Source organism: Sus scrofa, chromosome 2, assembly GCF_054392235.1.
Source record: "Sus scrofa isolate SSC_HxYL_T2T_F1_AM1 chromosome 2, Sscrofa_HxYL_maternal_Yorkshire_Landrace_v2.0, whole genome shotgun sequence".
NCBI classification, from domain to species: Eukaryota; Metazoa; Chordata; class Mammalia; order Artiodactyla; family Suidae; genus Sus; species Sus scrofa.
In genome coordinates this window covers 43,404,234-43,429,535 of record NC_139384.1, presented here as the reverse complement: position 1 = coordinate 43,429,535, position 25,302 = coordinate 43,404,234, and the positions used below count along the sequence as shown (strand labels likewise).

The following is a 25,302-nucleotide window of genomic DNA, read 5'->3' as shown; positions in this document are numbered from 1 at the left end:
AGGACCTTATTGTGTATCCATTCTAAATGTAATAGTTTGCATCTATTAACCTCAGACTCTCAATCCATCCCACTCCTAGTCCATTTGTGTCATATTTTAGATTCTACATGTAAATGATATCATATGGTATTTGTCTTTCTCTTTCTGACTGACTTCACTTAATAAGATAATCTCTAGGGAGTTCCTGTCGTGGTGCAGTGGTTAACGAATCCAACTAGGAACCATGAGGTTGCGGGTTTGGTCCCTGGCCTTGCTCAGTGGGTTAAAGATCCAGCATTGCCGTGAGCTGTGGTGTAGGTTGCAGACGCGGCTTGGATCCTGCGTTGCTGTGGCTCTGGCGTAGGCCGGTGGCTACAGCTCCGATTTGACCCCTAGCCTGGGAACCTCCATGTGCCACTGGAGTGGCCCTAGAAAAGGCAAAAAGACAAAAAAAAAAAAGAATCTCTAGGCCCATCCACGTTGCTGCAGATGGCATTATTTCATTCTTTCTTATGGCTGAACAGTATTGTATGTGTGTACCATATTTTCTTTTTCCACTCATCTGTTGATGGCCATTTAGGTTGTTTCCATGATTGGCTATTGTAAATAGCACTGCTGTTAATATAGGGGTGCATGTATCTTTTTGAATTATAGTTATGTCTGGATATATGCCCAGGAATGGGATAACTGGGTCATATGGTAACTTTATTTTTAGCTTTTTACAGAACCTCCATGCTGTTTTCTGTAGTGAGTGCACCCATTTACATTACCAAGGACAGGAATGTTTTGAAATGTTATCTTATACTCCAGCTATTATAAATCTAAAGGGATTCTGGAGTTCCCACGGTGGCACAGGGGAAACGAATCCAACTAGGAACCACGAGGTTGCGGATTTGATCCCTGGCCTTGCTCAGTGCGTTAAGGATCTGGTGTTGCCGTGAGCTGTGGTGTAGGTGGCAGACGCGGCTCAGATCCAGCATTGCTGTAGCTGTGGCGTAGGCCAGCTGCTGTAGTTCCGATTCGACTCCTAGCCTGGGAACCTCCATGTACCGCTCATGTGGCCCTAAAAAGAAAAAAAAAAAAATCTAAAGGCATTCAGAGGATGATTACTAGTAGTCTGTCCTCATTTTAAAAATAGAAGTTATAGTTACCCAAATATTCAGATATTAGCTTCAGTAAATCTATCTGTTGAATACTGCTTTTCCAGTTTCATTGGAGCACAAAGGACAGGTCATTTAGCTCAGTAACATATAATAGATGTTTCTGAAACTTGTAAGCCTGTAATAGTTTTCTTCATGATCCCAGTAATTTGCAGAGTTTTTAAAAAACATGACTTCAAAGCCTGTATTTTTCTTCTGGTTGAATGTAGAAATGGAAGTCAGATCACTAAATTAACCCATCATTTGCTCTCATTATTTGAGTCCAAATGGAGACCAATTTGAGTGTATGCTTCTTATTGTTCTCTGAAGTAATTTCATGAAAAATGACTTTCCTTAAGAGGCATCCATTTATGGCACAGGTTAAATTATAGGTTGCTGGCAGTGGGAGTTTCACTGTCAGATCTGCTTGCCTGGGATATGCTTTGTGGTAGCAAGTAGTTTATATATCAGTAGTCTCGTCTGTAACAGGCGTGGAAACATGTTTGCACAAATGCTATTGGAATGATTGTGTTCTCTTTAAATAAGCACTTTCTTAGACTTAGCAATTGAAGTAGAATAATTATAACCTCCTGGGTCTCATTTTTGAAAGATGTATGAGGAATCATCCTTCCTGCTTCTTTTTGGGTTCCTTCCTCCAAGGCCCATACGAGTATTTAGTAATTGACTTTTTTTTTTTTTTTTTTTTTTTTTTTTTAGCTTGGTTTAGGTATTATTGTATATCTCAAGTCTGGGCCCATTTTATTAAGTGGCTCGTTTTATTAACAGGAGCATGTCCTCATGGAGATATGATTTCCCTTTTTCCCTATATTATCAAAAATGGAAAAGGATTTTTCATATTTTACTCTTTGAAACATAGTATAATAAGTCCAAAAATATGAGTTGCCTTTGAAGATAGAGTTTGCTAATTACTAGAAGTGTTTAAGTAGGGACTGGATGACTTTGTGTAAGAGAGGATTGTATGAATTAATGTGTCAGTTAAAGTCCAAACTAGATGACTTCAAAGGTCTCTGCTACTATCGCTTATATTTGATGGTGATTATAAACATTTTTCTCTTTACCTGAGCTCTCTTCCAGTTCACAGCAAACAACATTTAAAATCACATATTGAGATTTTTCCCTTTAAAAATATTTTGTGGGAATTAGTGAATGTTTACCCTACACATATGAAGCAGAATATTCTTTTATTCAAGTGATATTTGAACCCTTCTTGTAGACTCAGTGGTGGTACTGAATGTGTTAAAGAGCTAATTGTCCTAAGAGAGGAAAGGGAAATTTGCGTTTGTAGTTAGGCTGATGGACTCTTCTTTTTGAACAGAGTGTGAATATGACAGATGTAGATGGGCACACACCTCTTATGCTATCAGCTCACAAAGTACTTGGGTAAGTGACTTTAATTGAATTGCCTTATTCTGACTCTTGATTCCACCAATTTAAGTATCTTAGTCTCTGTGAGATGATACAACATTCTGAAGAAGATAAGATTTTCTTTTTTTTTTTTTTTTGTCTTATAAGAGCCACACCCACAGCATATGGAGGTTCCCAGGCTAAGAGTCTAGTCGGAGCCACAGCTGCCATCCTACACCAGAGCCCCAGCAATCCTGGATCTGAGCCGAGTCTGCGACCTACACCACAGCTCACGGGCAACGCCGGATCCTTAACCCACTGAGTGAGGCCAGGGATCCAGCCTTCGTCCTCATGGATCCTAGTCAGATTTGTTTCCTCTGAGCCACAGCAGGAACTCCAGAAGGCAAGATTTTTCATCTCGTGACTATGATAAGGACTTTTAATGTAGTTAGCAAAACACAATTGAAATATATTTTTTCCTCTTTCCGCCATCTTTCCGTGCCGCCACAATGGTGCACATGAACGTCCTGGCTGATGCCTTCAGGAGCATCAACAATGCCGAAAAGAGAGGCAAACGCCAGGTTCTTATTAGGCCGTGCTCCAAAGTCATCGTCAGGTTTCTAACTGTGATGATGAAGCATGGTTACATTGGCGAATTTGAAATCATCGACGATCATAGAGTGAATTTGAAATCATCGACGGTCATAGAGCTGGGAAAATTGTTGTGAACCTCACAGGCAGGCTAAATAAGTTTGATGTGCAACTCAAAGATCTAGAAAAATGGCAGAATAACCTGCTCCCGTCCCGTCAGTTTGGGTTCATTGTACTTACAACCTCAGCTGGCATCATGGACCATGAAGAAGCAAGATGAAAACACACAGGAGGGAAAATCCTTGGATTCTTTTTCTAGGGATGTAATACATATGTGCAAATAAAATGGCTCAGTGGAAAAAAAATAAAGAAATATATTTTCTCTTTTCTGATAGCTTTGGGGAAAAGTTATGAAAGCTACTAATACAAAAATTTCCTTTCAAAACAGGACTTAGAAGCATGACCTACATTTCATAGTTTATATTTTCCAGAGTGGCTACAAGTTTAAATGCCCCCATCATTTGAAACCCAAATGATAAACGTGCTTTCCAGAAAACCATAAATTTTGAGCTTCTCTGACATCATTGATGGTGCTGAAAATATTAATTGTAATTGATCTATGAAAGTAGTCTGTTTATATATTCTTATCAGGTCCTCACATATTTTAAATTTTTTTGTGAATTTATAAACACGTGATTATTGACCACCATATTGTTCAGCTTCTGATATTCTTCTATTCAAGTACATGCTACAGTTTGCCCTTTATCAGTTTTGTTTCCAATGTTGTACTTAATTTCTGATTCTGCTTTTACTTAGGTTGTCTTCCCTAGGAACTGAGTTAGTTCTGATGCCATTTCCTTTTTGTTCATGGAGTAGTGGGAGTAGGGGTAGAATTTTGTCCCAAAGCATTTTATCATCTTTTCTGGTAACTCTGAAGTCAGGTATAACGTTTAAAAATCTTTTGTCTTTTTAGGGCTGCTCCCGTGGCATGTGGAGGTTCCCAGGCTAGGGAATGAATGGGATCTATAGCTGCTGGCCTATATCATAGCTATAGCAATGCCAGATCCGAGCCGCATCTGTAACCTACATCACAGCTCATGGCAATGCCAGATCCGTGCCGCATCTGTAACCTACATCACAGCTCATGGCAATGCCAGATCCTTAACCACTGAGTGAGGCCAGGGATTGAACCTGCATCCTCGTGGAAACTAGTCAGATTCATTTCTGCTGAGCCACGATGGGAACTCCTTAAAAATCTTGATAGGGTAAGTAAAGTAGAATATTGTTTTATTAAAGGAATCTCTTGAGTAGTCATTGGAAGAAGAGAAGGTAATGAAGATGAAATGAAAATATTTTATTGAATTCTGTTTTCAAGTTCATAACTTTCTATGATAAATAAGTGTTTTAGGACATTTACATGGATTTATATAGTAATTGGTTGGAGGGAGAATGTGAAGTTAGCTTTTGGTTTATCTCCTCAAATATAATGTTGTACATTTAGCTCTTTAATTGGACAATAACGTAGCATTTAATGTTGGCTGAAGTTAAATTCACAATTTAAAAATAAAGTTAACCAATAGAACAACCACATGAAAAGTTTGAAAAACAAAAGCAGGAGTTCTCTTGTGGCACAGTGGGTTAAGGATCCAGTGAAGTCATTAGTGTGGCTTGGATTGCTGCTCTGGCTCAGGTTCATTCCCTGGTGTGGAAACTTCCACCTGCCACAGGCAGGCAAAAAAAAAAAAAAAGCAATTATTCCACTGTATTGACGTTAAAATTACATTATATAGCAAGGCTGTCACCTAATAGATGTCTTTTGGGGAGTTACCGCATTGTGGCTGAGCAGTTAACAAATCCCACTAGCATTCATGAGGACTCGGGTTCAATCCCTGGCCTCATTCAGTGGGGTAAGGATCTGGCGTTGCCATGAGCTGTGGTGTAGGTCGCAGACGTGGCTCGGATCCTGCATTGCTGTGGCTGGGGTGTAGGCCAGTGGCTACAGCTCCGACTGGACCCCTAGCCTGGGAACCTCTATATGCCACTGTGGGGCCCTAAAAAGACAGAAAGACAAAAAAAAAAAAAATAGATATCTTTTGTGGCATGGGTTACACCTCTCCTATTGGCACCTAGAATAGAACACTCTGTAGAGAAATTCCTCAGTTTTCAGAGCACTTACTGATTGGTTCATCGGTACATTAACTAACAGGTTCATTATTTGCATTTACTCTTCAAATCATTTGACTAATACCCTTTGGTATTTTATTTTTGAGACAGGCCAGAACCAACTGGATTTCTTTTAAAGTTTAATCCTTCTCTCAATGTGGTTGATAAAATACACCAAAACACTCCTCTTCACTGGGCTGTTGCTGCAGGAAATGTTAGTGCTGTCGATAAACTCTTGGAAGCTGGTGCTAGCCTGGATATCCGAAATGTTAAGGTATGACTAGGTGTTTATGTCCCTTAGCTTATTATATCTTTAGTTAGAAGACTGATAAATTAACATAAAGATAAGTTACATAGATACTTTCAGATACTACAAGATAGGTATAAACAATAATAGGTACCTTTGGAATAAATACATTGAATCTGTGATTCTGGTGAATTTTTATAAAATGTTTAGCACCTATGCTGTATCAAAAATGTACCTGGACTTTCTCTTTCTCTCTCTCTCTCTTTTTTTAGGGAGAAACACCTTTTGACATGGCTCTGCAAAATAAAAATCGACTCATTATTCACATGTTAAAAACGGAGGCCAAGATGCGAGCCAATAAAAATTTCAGACTTTGGAGGTGGCTGCAGAAATGCGAGGTACTTTCATATAGAGCCTATTATGTGGGCTATAAGAACTGTTTTGTTCATTTGTTTTTGTTTTTTTTTTGTTTTTTTGGGGTTTTTTTTTGTCTTTGTGCTATTTCTTTGGGCTGCTCCCACGGCATATGGAGGTTTCCAGGCTGGGGGTCGAATCGGAGCTATAGCCCCCAGCCTGAGCCAGTGCCACAGCAACGCATGATCCGAGCCACGTCTGCGACCTACACCACAGCTCACGGCAATGCCGGATCTTTAACCCACTGAGCAAGGGCAGGGACCGAACCCGCAACCTCGTGGTTCCCAGTTGGATTCGTTAACCACTGCGCCACGACGGGAACTCCTATTTTTGTTTTTTAAGGCATCAAGGGAAACCAGGAAGTTAGCATAGTGCTGCATTATATTTGCCAATTATATCTTTCTCATACAGCCCCTAACCCCAAGTTGGAAATTCGGCACTTTTCTTGGCACTTTATTGTTGGCCTTTAGCTAGGTGGCTCTAAAGCTACATGTTACTTGTGAGTATCATGGCCTACTTCTACATTTATTTAATGAGTGGATTAAAACATAGATGGTTCAGATTCTTAGAGAAGCAAAAGGAAAAGCACCTTGTTGTAAGGAATTTTATAAGAGCTTTTCTTAAAGAACGTGTTCCAGTTAAAATCCTTTTTCAAAGGGAAGATAGTAACATTCAGAACACTTTGTTAGAGTCACGAGGAGTTAAATGACAGTGTCAAAAACTTCAAGTCACTTCATTTAAAAAAAAAGATCCAAAATTCAGAATTGTAAGAGATGAGATCCAAATTTTATTCTTTTTTTAAAATTTGCCAGTTCTTCTGAATGGTGCTTTTCTAAAGCTAAACGTGAACAAAGTGATAGATAAAGGATGTTCAGCTTACTCTCATGAGCTGAACAAAGTGATAGATAAAGGATGTTCAGCAAAATCTAAGTCCTAATAAAGAATGTAATTAAAATTGTTAAAATGGGATACTGAATTGACTCCACTCATTAACGTTTTCGCGTATGACAGCATCATCTTATCTAATAATAATTAGTAATTGTGTGTTCAGAATGATGCTAAATTAACTGGCATAAAATTTCTATGCAGAGGGTCATCATAAATACGACACTGGTTTTGCATTAGGTATGTGGAGGGAGAAAGAAAGAAGCAATGGTTACTCCTCGGTCTCCTTTGCCAACTCCTCCACTTCCCACCCCCCACCCTCCAGCCCTTTATTGGTAGAATGCCCAGGGTTTTGTCCTCAAACCTTTTCTATCTAGTCATTCCCTTGGTGATTTCATGCACTTCCGTGGTGTTAAATGTCATTTATATATTAACAGCTCCCAACGTTGTCTCTAGTTCAGACCTTTCCAGAACTGTGTGTGTATCCAGTTAGGTACTTGATTTATCCAGTTCTTGGTGCAGTAGGCATCATCAACCTAACATGCCAAAACTGAGCACTTAATCTCCTCTCCACCGTCCCTAACTGTTCCATCTACAGCCTTCCCCATCTCAGTAGGTGACAGCTCCTGCTCTCCGGTCATCTTTGCATTTTCTCCGTCATCCCACATATCCGGGCCATCAGAAAAATATGTTGGCTAGATCTGCCCTTGGTACATATCCAGTATCTCTCCCTTCTTGTCACTTCACCCTGGCATTTTGGTCTAGCCACCATTGTCTTTTGTGTGGATTTCTGCAGCTGTCTGACATCCCCCTGCTCCACTCACCTCTAGTCTCTTCTCACCAGAGCAGCCAGGTGAATCTTAAAATGTAAGTGAGGAAGTTCCTTGGTGGCTCAGTGGGTTAAGGATCCAGTGTTCTCACTGCTGTGGCTCTGGTTATTGCTGTGGTGAGGGTTCAGTCCCTGACCTGGGAACTTCCACATGCCATGGGCAGGGCCAAACAAACAATCAAAATGTAAGTTAGATCCTGTCATTCATCTGCTCAGAATCCTTTGATGTCTCCCCCTTTCTCCCAGAATAAAAACTAAAGTCCTTACAATGACCACCACCTTGTGTGGTCCAACTTTTTATATACGATAAAATTTTCTTAGTACATTTGTCTCTCTTCCCCTACTAGTATTTAGGCTACTAAAAACTAAATTTAAAGTTTAAAAGAGGAGTTCCCGTCGTGGCGCAGTGGTTAACGAATCCGACTAGGAACCATGAGGTTGCGGGTTCAGTCCCTGCCCTTGCTCAGTGGGTTAACGATCCGGCGTTGCCGTGAGCTGTGGTGTAGGTTGCAGACGCGGCTCGGATCCCGCATTGCTATGGCTCTGGCATAGGCCGGTGGCTACAGCTCCGATTCAACCCCTAGCCTGGGAACCTCCATATGCCGCGGGAGCGGCCCAAGAAATAGCAACAACAACAACAACAACAAAAGACAAAAAGAAAAAAAAAAAAAGTTTAAAAGAAAAACTTTAAATTCATCGATGTGTCCTAAGTGTCTAGAACAGTGCCTAGCATACAGTACACACTGGGTCGAATGAGTAAATAGTGTAGGTTCATCTGTAGGAGTTATATCTGGGATTAAAATTTTGGGACCTGTGTTTAATTCTTATTTTATTCTGATATTATGTTGCTTATAGGTTTTAAATTTACCTTATTTTCCCCCTTTTTTATGGTTGTACCTGCGGTATGCCAAAGTTCCCAGGCTGGAGTCAAATCAGAGCTGCACCTGCCAGCCTACAACACGGGCACAGCAGCATCAAATTTGAGCCACATCTGTGACCTGCACCACAGCTTGTGGCAATGCTGGGTCCTTAACCCACTGAGTGAGGCCAGGGATCAAACCTGCATCCTCACAGACACTATGACCCCTGAGCAAAATTCCACAAATTTACCTTTTAAAAAAATTCCACAAAATTTACCTTTAAAAAAAAAAAAAAATCTAGGAGTTCCTGCTGTGGCCCAGCAGTATTAGCATCGTCATCTCAGGAATGCTGGGACGCAGGTTCAACCCCCACTGGGACAGTGCGTTATAGATCTTGTGTTGCTGCACCTGTGGCTTAGGTCGCAACTACAGCTTGGATCAACTCCATGTGCCGTGGGGTGGCCAAAAAAGAAAAAAAAAAATCCAAACTGGCTCATTTTGTGTTATCTTTCAAATTAAAATGGGAAGCATATTGAAGATTTGAAATCATTTGAAATTACCCATCCTCAGGATGTAGCTTAGAGAAGTAAAAATTGAAAAAGATAGGGCAGAATATATTTCCTCCCTTTGCTGGTACAAGAGCACTGCTAGCTTCCAAGGTCAAGTTTATTGCAGTTAAGGGACTGCATTGCCCAGATGTGGTGCCTAGTTTCAATGCAGACAGCCACACTGTTGGTTATAGGCACTTCATTCTTTTAACTTTGCCAGAATTATTAGCCTCCTGAGAATATGTTTCTGTCTTTGACCTCCATGTGACATTTGATGATGAGAACCATTCCCTTCTTGAAACTCCCTTCTCTGGCTTTTCTGGAACCTTTTTTTTGGTTCTCATCCCGCCTTTCTGGTTGTGCTGCTTACTCGTTCTTACTTATCTTTTGTGGCTTTGCTCTTTCCCTTTGGGTGTTTCCATCAGCCAAGATTCTGCCCCTTTCTATCTGTGCACAGTCCTTGGGATGTTGTTCATTCATGGCTTTCTCACCTGTATACTGGTGAGCACTAATTTTTCTCAAAACCATATGGTTGCCCTGCTTTTCTGACTGACGCCTTGCCATCTCCTAGATGTTCGTATGCATCTACAAACTCCACATGCCCTAAACAAAACTCATCGTTTCTGCAAACTTGTTCCTTCTAACCTTCTTTATTAGGGGATGGTACCATCCACCGCCCAGGTTGGAACTCTTAGACTCTCTTCTTTGAGTCTTGGGTGTATTGATTTTTGTGTGATCTTTTTGTCTTGCTTTATGCTTTTCGATAGGTAATACTGTTTGAAATAATTTTTTTTTTAAATGTCAGCTCTCATTTACACTAAAAGACCACCATTTCTTGGAGTGAAGGAAAGCAGAACAAAACATGTTTAAGAAACATTTTATGAAATGTAAGGCCTTTGAAAGATCGTTTCCAAGATTTGTAATTTCTCAAACTTCACGTTTATCAATCAGCAATTCTGAAGAAAAACTCTGTGTTCTGCTGTTGCATTCATTGTTATTATGTATTTAGAAAGTAGTTATGTTGGGGAGTTCCTTTTGTGGTGCAGCGGAAACGAATCCAACTAGGAACCATGAGGTTGTAGGTTCGATCCCTGGCCTTGCTCAGTGGGTTAAGGATCTGGCGTTGCCGTGAGCTCTGGTGTAGGTTGCAGACGCGGCTCGGGTCCCGGGTTGCGGTGGCTCTGGCATAGGCCGGCAGCTACAGCTCCGATTAGACCCCTGGCCTGAGAACCTCCATATGCCGCGGGTGTGGCCCTAGAAAAAGACAAAAAGACAATTAAAAAAAAAAAAAGAAAAAAAAGAAAGAAAGTAGTTGTATTGAACTAATTATTCCTAGATACTTAGAAGGTACAATCCATAAAGTTCTAAATTTCTGAATCTCTTAATAGCTCTTCCTGCTGCTGATGCTTTCTGTGATTACCATGTGGGCTGTTGGATACATATTGGACTTCAATTCAGATTCTTGGCTTTTAAAAGGATCTCTTCTAATAACATTATTTTTTCTGACATCTTTGTTTCCAAGGTATGTATATTGGTTTTTACAATGTTGGTTATTGCATTTCAAATTTGAGTACTTATTTCTATTGCTGATTAATTGGAATCACAGATCTTTATTGAACTTTGACTATTATTGCATAGAAACGTCCTCAGGGTAGGAGGGAAGTCCTGTGGTGGCATGTAATTTGACTGAAAGCAAATCGGCCAATCCAATAATTTAATTGAATTTACTATTGGTAGGAAGTAAGTATCCTAGCTCTCTTTTTGCATTGTTAACTTTGGTAAGTAATGGGGAGATTTTTATAACTATTTTGCATCTTAAATCATTTTTGCTTATTTTTCAGAAATTTTTTTTCTCGCTCTAAATCAAAATTCATTTCAAGCTAGATATTTTTGCTCCTAAGGTTTTTTAGTTGAAACAACCTAATTAAATCAGGGATGTTATGAAATAGTAATTATGGTATGGTTTATTTTTAGGAAAATATTCATATATGATTATATATAGTTGCTGGTTAAGAGTCAGACTGGGTTCAAGTCAGGCTTTACCACGTAACAGTCTGACCTTGAACAAGTTGGTTTACCTCTCTGTGCCTTGATATTTTTTTCATCTATAAAACAAGGGTGATAATTGTGACAGTGCCTCTGTCATAATTAATACAAATACAGTGGTTCGAACCATGGCGGACACACAGTATTCAATAGTCCTGTCACATCCTAGTCTCTCCTTCTCACCTCCCTTTCCTTGTTAGAATGTCATCTGGTCCTCACGTGAAACATGGGTCTTCTCCTTGGATTTCTGTCCTCCATTCTTCCCTTCTCCTCACCTCCTACATCCAGCGAGGTACCAAGTTCTTCCTGCTCCACTCCTGTTGGTCTCTTCTCTCTGTCTCCCCAGCTGGCACCCCAGGCCAAGCCTCCTAATTGGTCTCCTGACTCTGGCTCTTCTCCCCATGGATTCCTCCTCACTTAGCAATCAGGGTGGTCCTTTAAAAAGGCAAACCAGTTTCTGTCTTTTCTCTCTGCCTAAAGCCCTCCAGTGGCTTTTTCTTGCTCTGGGAATGACATCCAGACTCCTGGCCTGTGAGGTGTTATGTGATCCGTTCCCTCCCCTCTGACATCATCTCCCTCTACTGCCCTCCAGCCCCCTTTCTGTTTCCAGCACACATCAGGCTTGTTCCCACCCAGGGCCTTGGCTCTGTCTGAAGTGTTCTGATAGCAGATAATGGTATAGCGGGAGACGTCACTCGGGCCTCAGTTCCAACATCACCTCCACAGCAAGGCCATGCCTCACTAACTCTGCGGCATCACGGGCTGTTTTTTCTTCATGGCACTTGATCACTGTTTCCTGGACTGTCAGGCCCATACAAGCAACACGCTTGTCTCTCCTGTGGAACATTTTCAGGAACAAAAAACTGAAGATCCATAAAAGCAAAGCTGAAAGGAGATGCTGTGTTGCTCTCTTCAGGGGGTGATGAAGAATATTCCTGTGTCCTCCTTTTGCTTACCAGCATTTTGTGGAATAGCCTGAACTGCTGCTTATGTCACAACAGAAGACAGAGCATTGAGGAATTTTCCCATTTTGGTTCCTCAAGAGCAAGACAGTAGGCTGGAAAAGAATTAGAATTCAAATGTAAATAACAGCTCAAATTTCTTTTTTCTTTTTTCATGAGCAGAATTTTTATTTTTTATTTTATTTTATTTTATTTCAAATTTTATTTATTTTTCCACAGTACAGCATAGGGACCAAGTTACACATACCTGTATACCTAATTTTTCCTCCCATTGTCGTGTTGCAATATAAGTATCTACACATAGTTCTCAAATTTCTGAAAAGTAGAAAAATGCCTAAAATTGTCTGCTCTTCAGAAAGCTTGTAACTTAGAGATATTCATTCATTTTTCACTGATTGGATTGACTTGGTCTTCGGCTAAATTTTAGGCCAAGTTGTAGTCATCACTTTTTTCTTGCATTCCATGGAGAAAGCAAAGAGTGGCAATATGTATGCACCTAGGATAGGGGGCATTTGAGATTCTGTTGTTTTAATAGAAACCCACATTATGTAAAATTTACATGGAAACTTTTGTTTCTGAGTTGGGGGCTTCATAAGCTAGGCTTAGCATATGGACACAGTTTGCATGGAAGACAAATTCATACGGCAACTTGATCCATTCTGTTTTATTTCTCCTACTCTAGCATCCCAATTTCATGGCAGTAAGCAGCTGTAAACTTCCACTATTATTAGGCTCCACAGGAGGTTGCTTATTGATCCAGGCTGCTCTGTCATACCTAGACAGATCATAGTAGCAGGCTCTTCAAAACTAAGTAGTTCACTGCACCACTTAATGAGGTCAAACACATTTGGCTGCAAAATCTCAGGTAGGCCGTGCTGTGGTTACATGGACTCCGTTTGGCCGATTCTGCAGCCTTTTGGGTACCTGAGGTTTGGGATCTTTAGTTCTTGTCAGGTATTTTATCACAGTTGCGCTTATGATCTTTTTTTTTTTTTCCTTCTTTAGGGCCATACCATGGCATTTGGAGGTTCCCAGGCTGGGGGTTGAATCGGAGCTGTAGCCACTGGCCTACACCACAGCCACAGCAGCTCGGAATCTGAGTGGTGTCTGCGACCTACACCATAGCTCACAGCAATGATGGATCCTTAACCCACTGAGCGAGGCCACGGGTTGAACCTGTGTTCTCAGGGATGCTAGTCAGATTCGTTAACCACTGAGCCACGACGGGAACTCCGATGATCTCGATAGCTTTTTAAAACTCTGTCATGTCCATCATCAACCTGGTATAAATTTTAAAATAGATCCAGGTAAATTGTATTCATGCATAGATTTACTATGTTGAGTCATGTGAAAGAGAGATTTTTTTTTCTTTTGCAACTATGTCACTAAACATTTGGGTAAAGTATATGTGGACTTCCAAGTTTCTTGTGACCCAAGTGAGATGGGTGGTGCCTGATGACTAGTGGCACCTTTAGCATCAAGTGTCATTTAGCATCAAGTGTCTGCTTCTCAAGCTGATGGTGGGATGAAAGGGCTCAAGGTCGTGTGCATCTGTATGTTGCAAAAACACACTACCAGCCTCTAGAAGAAAGCTTGTTAATTATGAAGGTGAATCTCCAAATATTTAAATTTTTGCATTTTGGAGTATTTGAAAATAAAGAAATATAAATATGATATGTTTCAATAGGAATTAAAAAGATTCATTGAAAATATAAAGTGATTAGAAATGAAATAATGTATAAAAACTAGTTGTAAGAACCAACATATTCACTCTCTGAGAGTCCTGATGCTTCAGTTTTCTCACATGTAAAATGTGGCAATGACTGTACATAACTGTTTCTGTGTGGAATGTGCAAATAGCACTAAGTGAAAGCTGTTATGTGAGGGTGTCATTATTATTTGAGGTGATTTTTATTTGAGGTGAGGGGATTTAGAACTAAATAAGATTCATTTCACTAACACAGTATGTTTACCCTTTTTTCTTTTAGGTTCTTGGTCGGATATAAGAGCCTTATATACTTACCAACAGTCTTTCTGCTAAGTTCCATTTTTTGGATATTTATGACTTGGTTCATGTTATTCTTTCCTGATATCCTTCAAGCTTATATTTAAATATATATCTCATTTTGCTTTTTAACATTACTAATGCCATTGTTAGAAATTTAGATATTAGGAGTTCCCGTTGTGGCTCAGTGGTTAACGAATCCAACTAGGAACCATGAGGTTGCGGGTTCCATTCCTGGCCTCGCTCAGTGGGTTGAGGATCCAGGTTACCGTGAGCTGTGGCGTAGGTCGCAGACGCAGCTCGGATCCCTCGTTGCTGCGGCTCTGGCGTAGGCCGACAGCTACAGCTTTGATTCGACCCCTAGCCTGGGAACCTCCATATGCCATGGATGTGGCCCTATGACACAAAGAAAAGCAAAAAGACAAAAAAAAAAAAGAAAGAAAGAAAAGAAATTTAGATATTAGAGTGTTAGAGGAGACCCAGAGAACGTAAGTCAAATTTATATTCATTTAATGGTTCCGAAGGAAGACGTTTAGTGGTGGAAATGTGCTCAGTCTGGAACCGATCTCAGAGCACACTATAGGAACAGCAGGTGTCTAGTGTTATAACTCAAAGGAAGGGAACAATATAATGAATTATTGTTTTACTTAGATCCATAAAAATTTGTTGTATTGGCTTGAGATTCCCTTCAAGGTCATATGGTTCTTTTAACTTGGTCAGCAGTTAGAGTTGGTTAATAAATCTTCTGGGTACTAAGATGATCTGTGTAGGAGAAATATTGGAGGAAATATGTTCTCCTTTGTAATGATCAGTGTAGGTTGTATCCAAGGCACTGATTCTCAAGACACAGTAAAACTAAATTCATTATTGCCACCCAAAACATATATGAAACAAAAGTTTCAGAAAACAATAATCCCAGTATGTGCTTTACTCTGATATTTTGTTTTTATCCTATTCTGTTTCCTTTTTTAAAAATGTTGATCATAGCTCACTTAATTTTTCGTGACGTACTAATGGATGGCAGCCCATGGTTTAAGAAAAAACTCATCTAAGGAATAGATTTATCACTTGAGAAGCAGGGCACAGACCAAATCCAACCTAGAAGTGTGTTGTACTTTTAGGGTTAGCTAAGTCCAGTCACCTAGAAGTGGAGATGGGGGTTACTTCTTGGGTTATAGCTATTTATATCCATTAGGAAGGAAGTATTTTCTCTAATTTTCCATCTTCCCATGTCTTTCCAGGCTCTTTTCTTCCCTTTAAAGGACCCTGAGAAGCCATTAAAGCCTTGCTTTCCTTATAGGGTAGGAGAAGAAGAGTTACGGTAGATAGACATGTACTTTTTAAAATTTTATTGAAGTATAGTTGATTTGTGACATGTTAACCTCTGCTGTACAGCAAAGTAACTCAGTTACATACACACACACGTAAATATCAGATCAATGGATAGAGAAAATATGGTGTGTGTTTTTCACACACACTTTTTCATATCCTTTTCCATTATCATTCCCTGTGCTATGCAGTAGGACCTTGTCGTTGGTGCATCCTCTGTATACCAGTTTGCATGTGCTCATCCCAAACTCCCAGTCCTTCTCCTGCCTCTCCCCTTGGCAACCACAAATCTGTTCTCTATCTGTGAGTCTGTTTCTGCTTCATAGATAGGTTCATTTGTGTCAGATTTTAGATTCTACATATAAGTGATAATATATGATATTTTTCTAACTTAATTTGTTTAGTATGATAATCTTTGTGTCTTTCCATGTTGCTGCAAGTGGCATTATTTCATCTTTTTTTTATGGCTGAATGTTCCATTTGTGTGTGTGCGCGTGCACATATACCATATTTTCTTTATTGATCCTGTTGATAGACATTCTGGTTGTTTCCATATTTGGTTATTGTAAATAATGCCGCTCTGAACATAGGGGTGGATGTATCTTTTTAAGTTATAGTTTTGTCTGGATATACATCCAGGAGTGGGATTGCTGGATAATATGACAACTCCCAATTTTAGTTTTTTGTGGAATTTCCAAACTGTTTTCCATAGTGGCTGCACCAGTTTACATTCTCACCAACAGTGTAGGAGGGTTCCCTTTTCTCCATACCCTCTCCAACATTTATTATTTCTAGACTTTATTTTTATTTCATTTCATTTTTTAGGGCATATGGTAGTTCCCAGGCTAGGGTAGAACCAGAGCTGTATCCACTGGCCTGCACCACAGCTACAGCAATGCCAGATCCAAGCCAATTCTTTGACCTACACCACAGCTCATGGCAATGCCCACTTAACCATAATCCACTGAGTGAGGCCAGGGATCAAACCTTCATCCTCATGGATACTAGTTGGGTTTGTTACCACTGAGCCACGATGGAAACTCCATCTTTAGACTTTTAATGACGGTCATGCTGACTGATGTGAGGTGGTACCTCGTTGTAGTTTTGATTTGCATTTCTCTGATAATTAGCAATGATGAGCATCTTTTCATGTGCCTATTGGCCATCTGTATTGACATGTACCTTGGAGGATATTCCTTTAAATTCTGTGTTATTTCTCTTCTGTAATGGCACATTTGAAAAGAAAGAATACTGTTTATGAGAGAAATGCATGTAGTCAGTTCAAGAATATTTTTTTCATAGGAATAAATGTAAAATGAGAGAGGCATATGAGTTCTGAGTACATCTACTTTCACTGTAGTGTAGTTTTACTTTAATAATGCTTTTTTTTTTTTTTTTTTTTTTTGCTTTTTAGGACCACACCCATAGCATGTGGAGGTCCCCAGGCTAGGTGTCTAATTGAAGCCACAGCTGCCAGCCACAGCCACAGCCACAGCAACGCCAGATCTGAGCCGCATCTGCGACCTACCTTACAGCTCACAACAACACCGGATGCTTAACCCACTGAGCAAGACCAGGGATTGATCCTGCACCCTCATGGTTCCTAGTCTGACTTGTTTCTGCTGTGCCATGATGCAAACTCCTAATGATGCTTTTTAATTCTGAGCATTACCTCTAATATTTTTTCAAATTCCTTTAATATAAACGAATGACACAATATACCATGGAGGTCATTTGACTTTTTGCATAAGATTTTATTACATCTGGCTTTTGTCTCATAATTATTGATTCCAGGGAAGTTTTTTAAGCAATGGCCTTATTAGCACTACTTAATAAAGGCTTGGGTGATATCATTATGTGATATAAAAGTGGAAGTCCCAAGGCTGATATTTATATTACCAACTCACATACAGTGGTATAAACACAGTTTTAAAATTGTGTTTCTTGATGGATTTTTAAAACGTGAACAACTCACATTTTTGAATTTTGCACAAAAAGTGTAGTTTTTGGAGTTCCTATTGTGGCATAGCCATGTAAGAACCCGACTGGAATCTATGAGGATGCAGGTTTGATCCCTGGCCTCACTCAGTGGGTTAAGGATCCAACATTGCTGTGAGCTACAATGTAGGTCACAGATGTGGCTTGGATTTGGCATTGCTCTGGCTGTGGTACAGGACAGAAGCTGCAGCTCCAATTTGACCCCTAGCCTGGGAACTTCCATGTGCTGCAGGTATGGCCCTTTAAAAAAAAAAAAAAAAAGGTACTTTTTATATTGAATTATTTTAAATTTGCAGCATCAATACCAACAAAAATGTAACTCCACTGTAGTTTGAAAACCTCAGTTACAGAGGTATTCAGCTGGTATTCAGTTGAGTTTACTGCTGTTCAGTATTTGTGAAGATGTCATTACATCAGAAGAACTGATTTGATTTCCACAGCTAGACAGAATCTTAAGATGTTGGGAGTGACAGGAAAGGGTATTTTACTCACACATGCAGCATAAAGCCATTGATCCAAGCACCCAAGTGAGCCTGCTACTGTTGAGGACATGTTGGTCAGTAGGTGGCACCATCAGATCAGTGTTTTTCAAGCTGCATCTTAATGCTGTTTGAACTGCTTTGGGTGTGCACGGAGGTGCTGCCTGGAAAGACCCAGCCTGAGGATATAGTCTTGTCTCTTCTTGCCGAGACTGGATTGTATGGGGCTTCCACTCCCATAGCTGCTTTGCCCATCATAAGACGAGGGTCTGGGACACCGTGGAAAGAGTAGCATCTTTGGAATCAGAATGAAGTGGAGTTTTGTCTTCTTTATTAGTTATGTACCACTGGGCAAATAATTTCACTGAGTCTGAGTTTTTCCATAAATTGAGGATAATAGTACCAAGTTCATAGGGTGATCCCAAGGATTACTATGCTATGATGTCTGTAAAGTGAGTCCCCATGGCATGATTGGCATTCTGTGAATAATAATTATTATTAATTACTCTTATGAATAAAATATGTCTAGAAGGCTACCTGTTGGAATTAATTTTAAGAGCAGCACTAAGTTAGCTTCTCAGATGAATAGTTTTTTTCTGATACCTTTTATATGTTGAACAAGTAATGTGTTTGGCTTTTATGAGGTGGGTTTGGGGACCTTACTGATGAGCTTGGAAGTAAGATTAAGATTCAGGAAAGAGATGATCAACAACTGAACATTAGATTTGTGATCTTGGCTGTATGTGAGTTAAGTTTAAGAGGGCTAAATACATGTGAAGTCCTTTTTACTGGGTTTCAGAGAATAATATGTACAAGTGCACATTGTCATAAGAATTTCATAGCTTCAGTTCAAGTGAAAAAGAACGAGGAGCTTTGACTAAAAGCCTGGTGTGGGTAGTGATGCAACTTTCAAGGAAGCCACTGTTCCCTCCAGTAGTACTAGGAGGGTGTGGTGTTCAAGCAGAAGACAGCAGCAGTCTCACTGTCTTCTGGGCTGGTCAGGAGGTACCTGAGATGTGTTTGCTCTGTTTCAAATTCTGTTCTCTTAAAAGACACGATGGCAAACCTGAGCAGGAACAGAGAGACATATCCAGGAGACTGTTGTACGAGGAAGAATGTTATGGCTTATTCTGGAGGTGTGAGTTCTGCCTTCCAGTTTCAAATGTTGGGAATTCTATCATTTGGAAGCCCATTGTATAGAATGAACACTCAAACAGATTTATTGAATAAATGAGGAAGTGGTTACTGTAGGGTCTCTCTAGAGGACAGCTTTAGTGTAGATCTACAGTGTAGAGATAAAGGAGCTAAAGAATGAAAACCATTTAGGGCAAGTTATAGAAAGGCAGATTTTAGATCCCGGTTGAGAAACATTTTAATTGCAAAAAAGAGTCGCAAGCTAATCGGGGAGATGGAATGTCTAGAAATAACTATAATCCAGGGCTAAGTGCCATAGAATAAGCATTCTTAGGTCCAGAGAAGGGAGAGAATCCTTTTCCACGGAGAATCAGGAAAGACCTAAGTGTGAGAGAGGATTAGATTAAGTTAGGTCTTGAAAGCAGTTAGGACTTGGACATTGGAAAAGTGTGGTTTTAGAAGTAGATGGGGAAGTGCGGAGCCTTTGAGGGCAATGAACCACGTGAAGCAAGGATGTGGAAGCAGGGAATGTTTGGCTTTTATGTGGGGGGCTGGACTGTAGTTCAGTTTTCTTGGAAGGAGAGACTCCATTGATTCTCCTGGGATTTGTTTTGAAGGTTATTCAGAGCAGGAGCTCAAGACTGGGTCTGCTCAGTATGCCAGATTATCATATGATGCAACTGAGTGTGTTTTTGAGACTGTATACTGATCAGGATTTTATGGGAATTAAATTTCAATTTCACACAAATGTTTTGGATCCTATCTCTCTTAAAGCCAGGCCCATCTGCAGATAAACTGATAAACTAAATCAACAAGATTTGTTCCTGCCTTCCTGAACCAAATGTGATTGTGCTGGGTTTTGTGGAATAGAGCAGGGCTTTTCAAACTGTAATATATGGGTAGATCCCCCTAAGATTTTTTTAAAATCCAGAATCTGGCTCTGCAGCTCTGGGGTGAGGTCCGGAGCTTTGCCTTTGTAATAAGCTCCCAGGTAAAGCCACTGCTTTTGGTCCATGGACCACACTTTGAATAGCAAGGGTTTAAAGTTTATTTTATGATCTTTTCCACTCTGACATTTGGCACAAGACATTTTGGCAACACCTTGGAAGGCAGATGCAGTTACTGTGTCAGTAATGATTTGACCTGGGCAAGGAGACCTGCTTTATTTTTGGGGTATTGGTTTCTCATTGCATGTTCGTTTTTCTTTCCCTGGAGCAAAATTTTACTTTTTTATACAAAGAATTTGTACCACTTCCAAAACACTTTGAAGTAAGTAATGTTTATCCTTGAAACACTGAAACACTTTCTCTCTCTCTCTTTTTTTTTTTTTTTTTTTTTTTGTCTTTTTAAGGCTTCAGCTGTGGCATATGGATGCTCCCAGCTAGGGGTCAAATTGGAGCTGCAGCTGCTGGCCTACACCACAGTTACGGCAACACAGGATATAAGCCACATCTTCCACTTATGCCGAAGCTTTCGGCAAAGCTGGAACCTTAACCCACTGAGCGAGGCCAGGGATTCAAGCCACATCCTCATGAATACTAGTCAGATTCTTAACCCATTGAGCCACAACGGAAACTCCTGAAGCACTTTATCTTAATTTATCCGTATCTGCCTTTCCAAATGATACTTGATTTGTAATCACTTTGCAAAGAGAGAAGTTTCTCTTGTTTCTGAGTTTACTCAGATTTAATACAATTACAAGGATTAAGTTACTAAACTTTACAGTAGGAAATTTTTACAAGTATTTTTTAGTATATAGAGAAATACCTTAAGTTGGAATCTCTGAATTAAGTGGTTTGTTTCTCAGAATGATTTTGTTAAAAATGGTCAGAAAATATTGTTTCAGATGCACATGGAGAGCCACATTTGTACTATTAGAGATTAATTTATTTGGATCTAGAAGGTTTTTCAGTTTTTAGAAGGTTCTTCATATCAACATTTATATATTTCAACTAATGAGAAGCCAACTGTAAGCAAATTCCTATAGGATTAGAATATAGGAGGGAGTTCCTGGTGGCCTAGCAGCTAAGGATCTGGCACTGTCACTGCAGTGGCACAGGTTTGATCCCTGGCCTGGGATCTTCTGCACGCCTTGGGCATGGCCAGGAAAAAAAAACCCAAAAAAACATTGGATAGGACCAGATTTGAGGGTAAGCACATTAAGGGAAGGGTTGGAATGCAGAGAAAAGAGATTTGTAGGCACTGGTGATGAAATTTGCTTACATCATAATTAGGCTATTCTTATTGGAATTCTGATATGTTCCTTAACTTGGCTTTAACATCTAGCAGGCACCCCTTTCTATTTCATTTTCATTCTCAGCATACTAGCCTTCCTCTACTTTTTCTACAAGACGTGGGCAACTGATCCAGGCTTCACAAAGGCCTCTGAAGAAGAAAAGAAAATGGTGAGCTTTCTCTGTAATGTTACTGATTTATTTTAAGTAGGAGGGTAAACTATAGAAGGTTTTGGCGACATTGGTTTTTGTCATGGCTGCACCTCTGGTGGCTGGTGCCTCATAGATGCAGTGTAAATGTGGGGTGATTAAATTAGCAAAATGAAATTTCTCCACTGTCATATTTATTTATATATATTAAAGTTGAAAAAAAGTTTTTTTTTTCTGTTACAGTAATATCCCACCAAGACTTGTTCAAATATAATTTCTGTCATTCTGTCAGTAGATATGAGCTCCTCCTTCTTTGTAATAACCCTTAGATAATGATCATATAGCTTAAATTCCCCCATTGAATACATGGAGGGTATTTAGGAGGGACCAAGGGGAGCTCTTCTCTTTACTGGCTCAGAAGATGCCCCTTTTCTTCCTCAGATGTTGAGTTATCAGATCACATGGTGTGTCTTCCATTGCTTGTGAATGTTTAGTAGTTGGGAAGTCTGTTGTCGTCTTTGTTACCTAAAGCCAGTCTTTCTGAAAGACTCTACCTTTGGTGCTTATAACCATCAATTCTGATGTATACTGGTGGTTTTGTTTCCTTTTATGAGAGTATATTTATTTTTCTGTAGCAGATTATAAGTGAGAGATCATTGCCGTTCATGGAGGGAAGGGGGAGTGTAATTTTTGTGCATTCTAATTTATTGGCTATGGTTGCAAATGCAGCCTTGAGAAATCACATATTTCAAGCACAGAATGATATGGTGGCAAGTCTTCCAAATTGCTTTTCTGGCTACCTCAGTTTGGAGAGAGCTGTGAAAATGGTATATAACCATGCATCATCTGTTCCTCAATAAAGCGCAAATGTAAGGTCAAACTTGATGTCTTTCAGAATATCATCACCCTTGCAGAGACCGGCTCTCTGGACTTAAGAACATTTTGTACATCATGTCTTGTGAGTACGTCTTTATAATTTTTTCTCCCAGAGTAAAAGCAAATTCTTGGTTACATTGCTCATGTAAGCATTTGTCAGATCTTCATGGCATATTTATACACCTTTCCTGTTACTAGATATAAAATTTGTTTTTTTAATTTTGCATTACTGTCAGAACAGTTTTCTGCCTTGACTGTATGGGAGAATGATGTTTATAATCTCTTGGAGTTGCCTGTGGTTAAATCTCTTTGTGAGGAAGTATCTCTCCCCAGATTATTAGCAGAGCCAGAAATAGCTCGGGTTCCCTTTTTCTTAGTCCATTGCTCATTCTGCTGTATGTTGCTGCCTCGCTTCCCCTTACACAGTGTCAGGAGGCTCTGAAATTCTGATCCCCTTTAGTGATGGTCTAATTAAAATAGACATGTGGAAGTAAATCATAATAAAGCATTCCAGAGCCCCTATGTGAATTGAAATTGATTTTGGATTATTTATGCCAGCATCTTTATGTTTTAGGAATAAGTTTTTTTTTGTTTTTTTTTTTTTGTCTTTTTAGGGCCACACTCATGGCATATGGAGGGTCCCAAGCTAGGGGTCAAATCAGAACTGTAGCTGCCAGCCTACGCCACAGTCACAGCAACGCAGGATCCAAGCCATGTCTGAGACCTACACCACAGCTCACAGCAACGCCAGCTCCTTAACCCACTAAGTGAGGCCAGGGATGTCTCTCCTCATGGATGCTAGTCAGATTTGTTTCTGCTGAACCACGACAGGAACTCCTAGGAATAAGATTTTGCCTCTGATTTGTTACCACGTTGAGACTCTGATTTTTGCTTGGATCTCTCTTAATTGTCCCCTTAGATAAGGAAGCCATTAAGGTCACTCCATTGCCACGTATGCAACTCCTGTGTGGCTCGGTATGATCAACACTGCCTGTGGACTGGACGGTGCGTAGGTGAGAGAATCAAGTTTCCCTTTGCCGTTTTGAAGTTCAACTCTCTTTAATTATGTGTGTGACTCAGAAAAAGTGGAAAGCATCCAAGGGGCCCCATTCTGTAGCTCTTGCTTGTCAGAGAGTCCTGTCTATGGTCCAGCACTTGTGGAATGCTGATTATTGATGTTGATAATAGAAATAGAGGTTGGTTTTATTACCTCCATTTTAGGGTTGAAAAAATATAAAGAGTTTGGCCTTTTATATTTTTTCAACCCTAAAATGGAGGTAATAAAACCAACCTCTGATGATCAAATAGGATACTATATCTGAAGGTGCTTTATAAATGCTAAAATACCATACAAATGACATCAATTTCTATTAACATCAAAAAACCCAGGGTACCAGTTCCCCACTCCAGCTGTCCTGTTCTTCCCATATCGTGTGGCTTGTCCCTTTTATTCACCTTCTCCACTTGCCTCCAAGGCTCAGGTAGGATCTAGAACCAGAGATGGCAGAGGTCTGGGGATTGCCTTCCAGCCAGGGTATATTCCTCTCCTGATCTGTAGCCCTGGGTTTCCTCAGTAAAAGCCAGGGCCTTATTATTAGGCAACTTGGAGGAACCACAGTCATGGGTCTTGGGGGAGGATATGCTTTTATAACCTTGAGGAACAAAAGGCTGTCTCCGCTCAGGCAGGTTTCCTTGGTGCGTTTTGACATTCTCTATTATTCCTAGAGAACAAGTGGAGAGATAATTCCTGGGCTTCCAGGCTTCGTGGACCCCCTCTCACCATAAAGATGAGATGATTGGCATTACAACAGGCAGCTTTGAATGGCAGTGGAAAAACTCTAGTATGGGCCCACAAAGTTTGATCACACTGCATTTATGTAGTGTTTTCATATGCATCGTATATATTCTCTTGTTTGGCTGCTGCTGGCCTGTCAAGTAGACAAAAGAGATAGCGTCCCCATGTTACAAGTCAGAACACTGAATCAGAGAGGTTAAATGACACACCTGTAGTCACACAACATGCCATTTGTAAATCTGGATCTCTTGGTTGCAGTGGGTGTTGCTCCTTCTGCCGGGCTTTGCTGCCTCAGGAGAAGGTGGGAGCAGGATGGAGGCTGAGCACTTTTGTGTCATTAGCATCAAAGTGCTCCTCCCATCTCCAGCATCAAGAGGCCAGCACATAAACAGTGGCACTTGGTTGCCTGGCACCCTCACCCCTTCGTTTCTCCCACTGGCCTTTCTCAGGGTGCAGGTGGCCCCTCTTTTGCTCTGTCCAGTCTCCTGCAACGTATCTATTTAGTGTTGCCCCTCAGATTCGTTTCCTCTATTCCCCTCTCATGTCAGTCCTTGATGTGCAGAAGCTGTACTTTCTAAACTTATTACAGGAAGGGAAGGAAGGGACAGGGTATGATTTGCCCCAAATCCTGCCCCCTCCCCTCCCTCCAACACGGTATAGGTCATCCTAGAGCTGTATATGCTCAGTAAACCTTGCTCTATCAATTTAAAAAAAAAAAAAAAAAAAAGGGTGTCTTCTTTTAGGTAAGTCATGAGTAAATATTAATTCATCTACCGTGGACAAGTGAATATATCAGAGCTGTTTTGTCCGGGTTTAATGGTATTTAAGAGCCAGACAACAGCTTTCTTCTTTTTCACTTTGGTGAAGGCTTTTGATAGGGAAGTGGTTAATAAGGTCTTGAGCTGGAAAACCATTGCTAGAAAGTATTAAATATATTGTTTTTCTTTTTGATGTAGGTTTCGGCAACCACCACTATTATATATTCTTCTTATTTTTCCTTTCCATTGTCTGTGAGTGGATTATGTATGAATCTTTCATCTGTAAGTATAAATTTTTCTTATAGCAAGAAAAATAGAAACTCACGTATTTTTTCTTATATACTCACATATACGTTTTCTTATATACTCTTATATATCACATTCTGGCTGGGTGACTATAAACCATACCCTAATAAAAATGAAATGGATACCTCTAGGACTTTCAGCATTGAGAAGCTGAAAGAAATGCTAGAAAAGGTTAGTTTTCAGTACTTTAGAAGAGATCGTCCTCTAAAG

General features: G+C 40.0%; 1 protein-coding gene, 1 long non-coding RNA gene and 1 pseudogene across 17 annotated transcripts in view; 2 read left to right on the top strand and 1 right to left on the bottom strand.

Annotated features, from left to right (window-relative positions):
- LOC146405339 (uncharacterized) overlaps positions 1-25,302 on the bottom strand; it is an 855,846-nt gene that overhangs the window by 71,232 nt on the left and 759,312 nt on the right. The window lies entirely within an intron of this gene.
- ZDHHC13 (zinc finger DHHC-type palmitoyltransferase 13) overlaps positions 1-25,302 on the top strand; it is a 137,939-nt gene that overhangs the window by 22,471 nt on the left and 90,166 nt on the right. For 11 of the 15 annotated variants that reach the window (XR_014837203.1, XR_014837201.1, XR_014837196.1 and 8 more), the window contains exons 6-14: positions 2,455-2,519; positions 5,349-5,511; positions 5,757-5,882; positions 10,409-10,542; positions 14,017-14,117; positions 21,254-21,378; positions 22,253-22,315; positions 23,153-23,246; positions 24,985-25,068. Coding sequence is in view for 2 of the 15 variants with exons in the window: in XM_085011787.1 (XP_084867913.1) it covers positions 2,455-2,519; positions 5,349-5,511; positions 5,757-5,882; positions 10,409-10,542; positions 14,017-14,117; positions 21,254-21,378; positions 22,253-22,315; positions 23,153-23,246; positions 24,985-25,068 (955 nt within the window). In the remaining 13 variants the exon portion in view is untranslated. Of the gene's footprint in view, positions 1-2,454; positions 2,520-5,348; positions 5,512-5,756; positions 5,883-10,408; positions 13,035-14,016; positions 14,118-14,397; positions 14,486-21,253; positions 21,379-22,252; positions 22,316-23,152; positions 23,411-23,510; positions 24,756-24,984; positions 25,069-25,302 lie in introns of those variants that run through there. The other 4 variants (XR_014837207.1, XR_014837206.1, XR_014837205.1 and 1 more) reach the window with 4 other exon arrangements.
- Positions 2,963-3,447, top strand: LOC100522598 (small ribosomal subunit protein uS8 pseudogene; annotated as a pseudogene). Its single transcript, XR_014837225.1, has one exon. The product of XR_014837225.1 is annotated as a small ribosomal subunit protein uS8 pseudogene (transcript).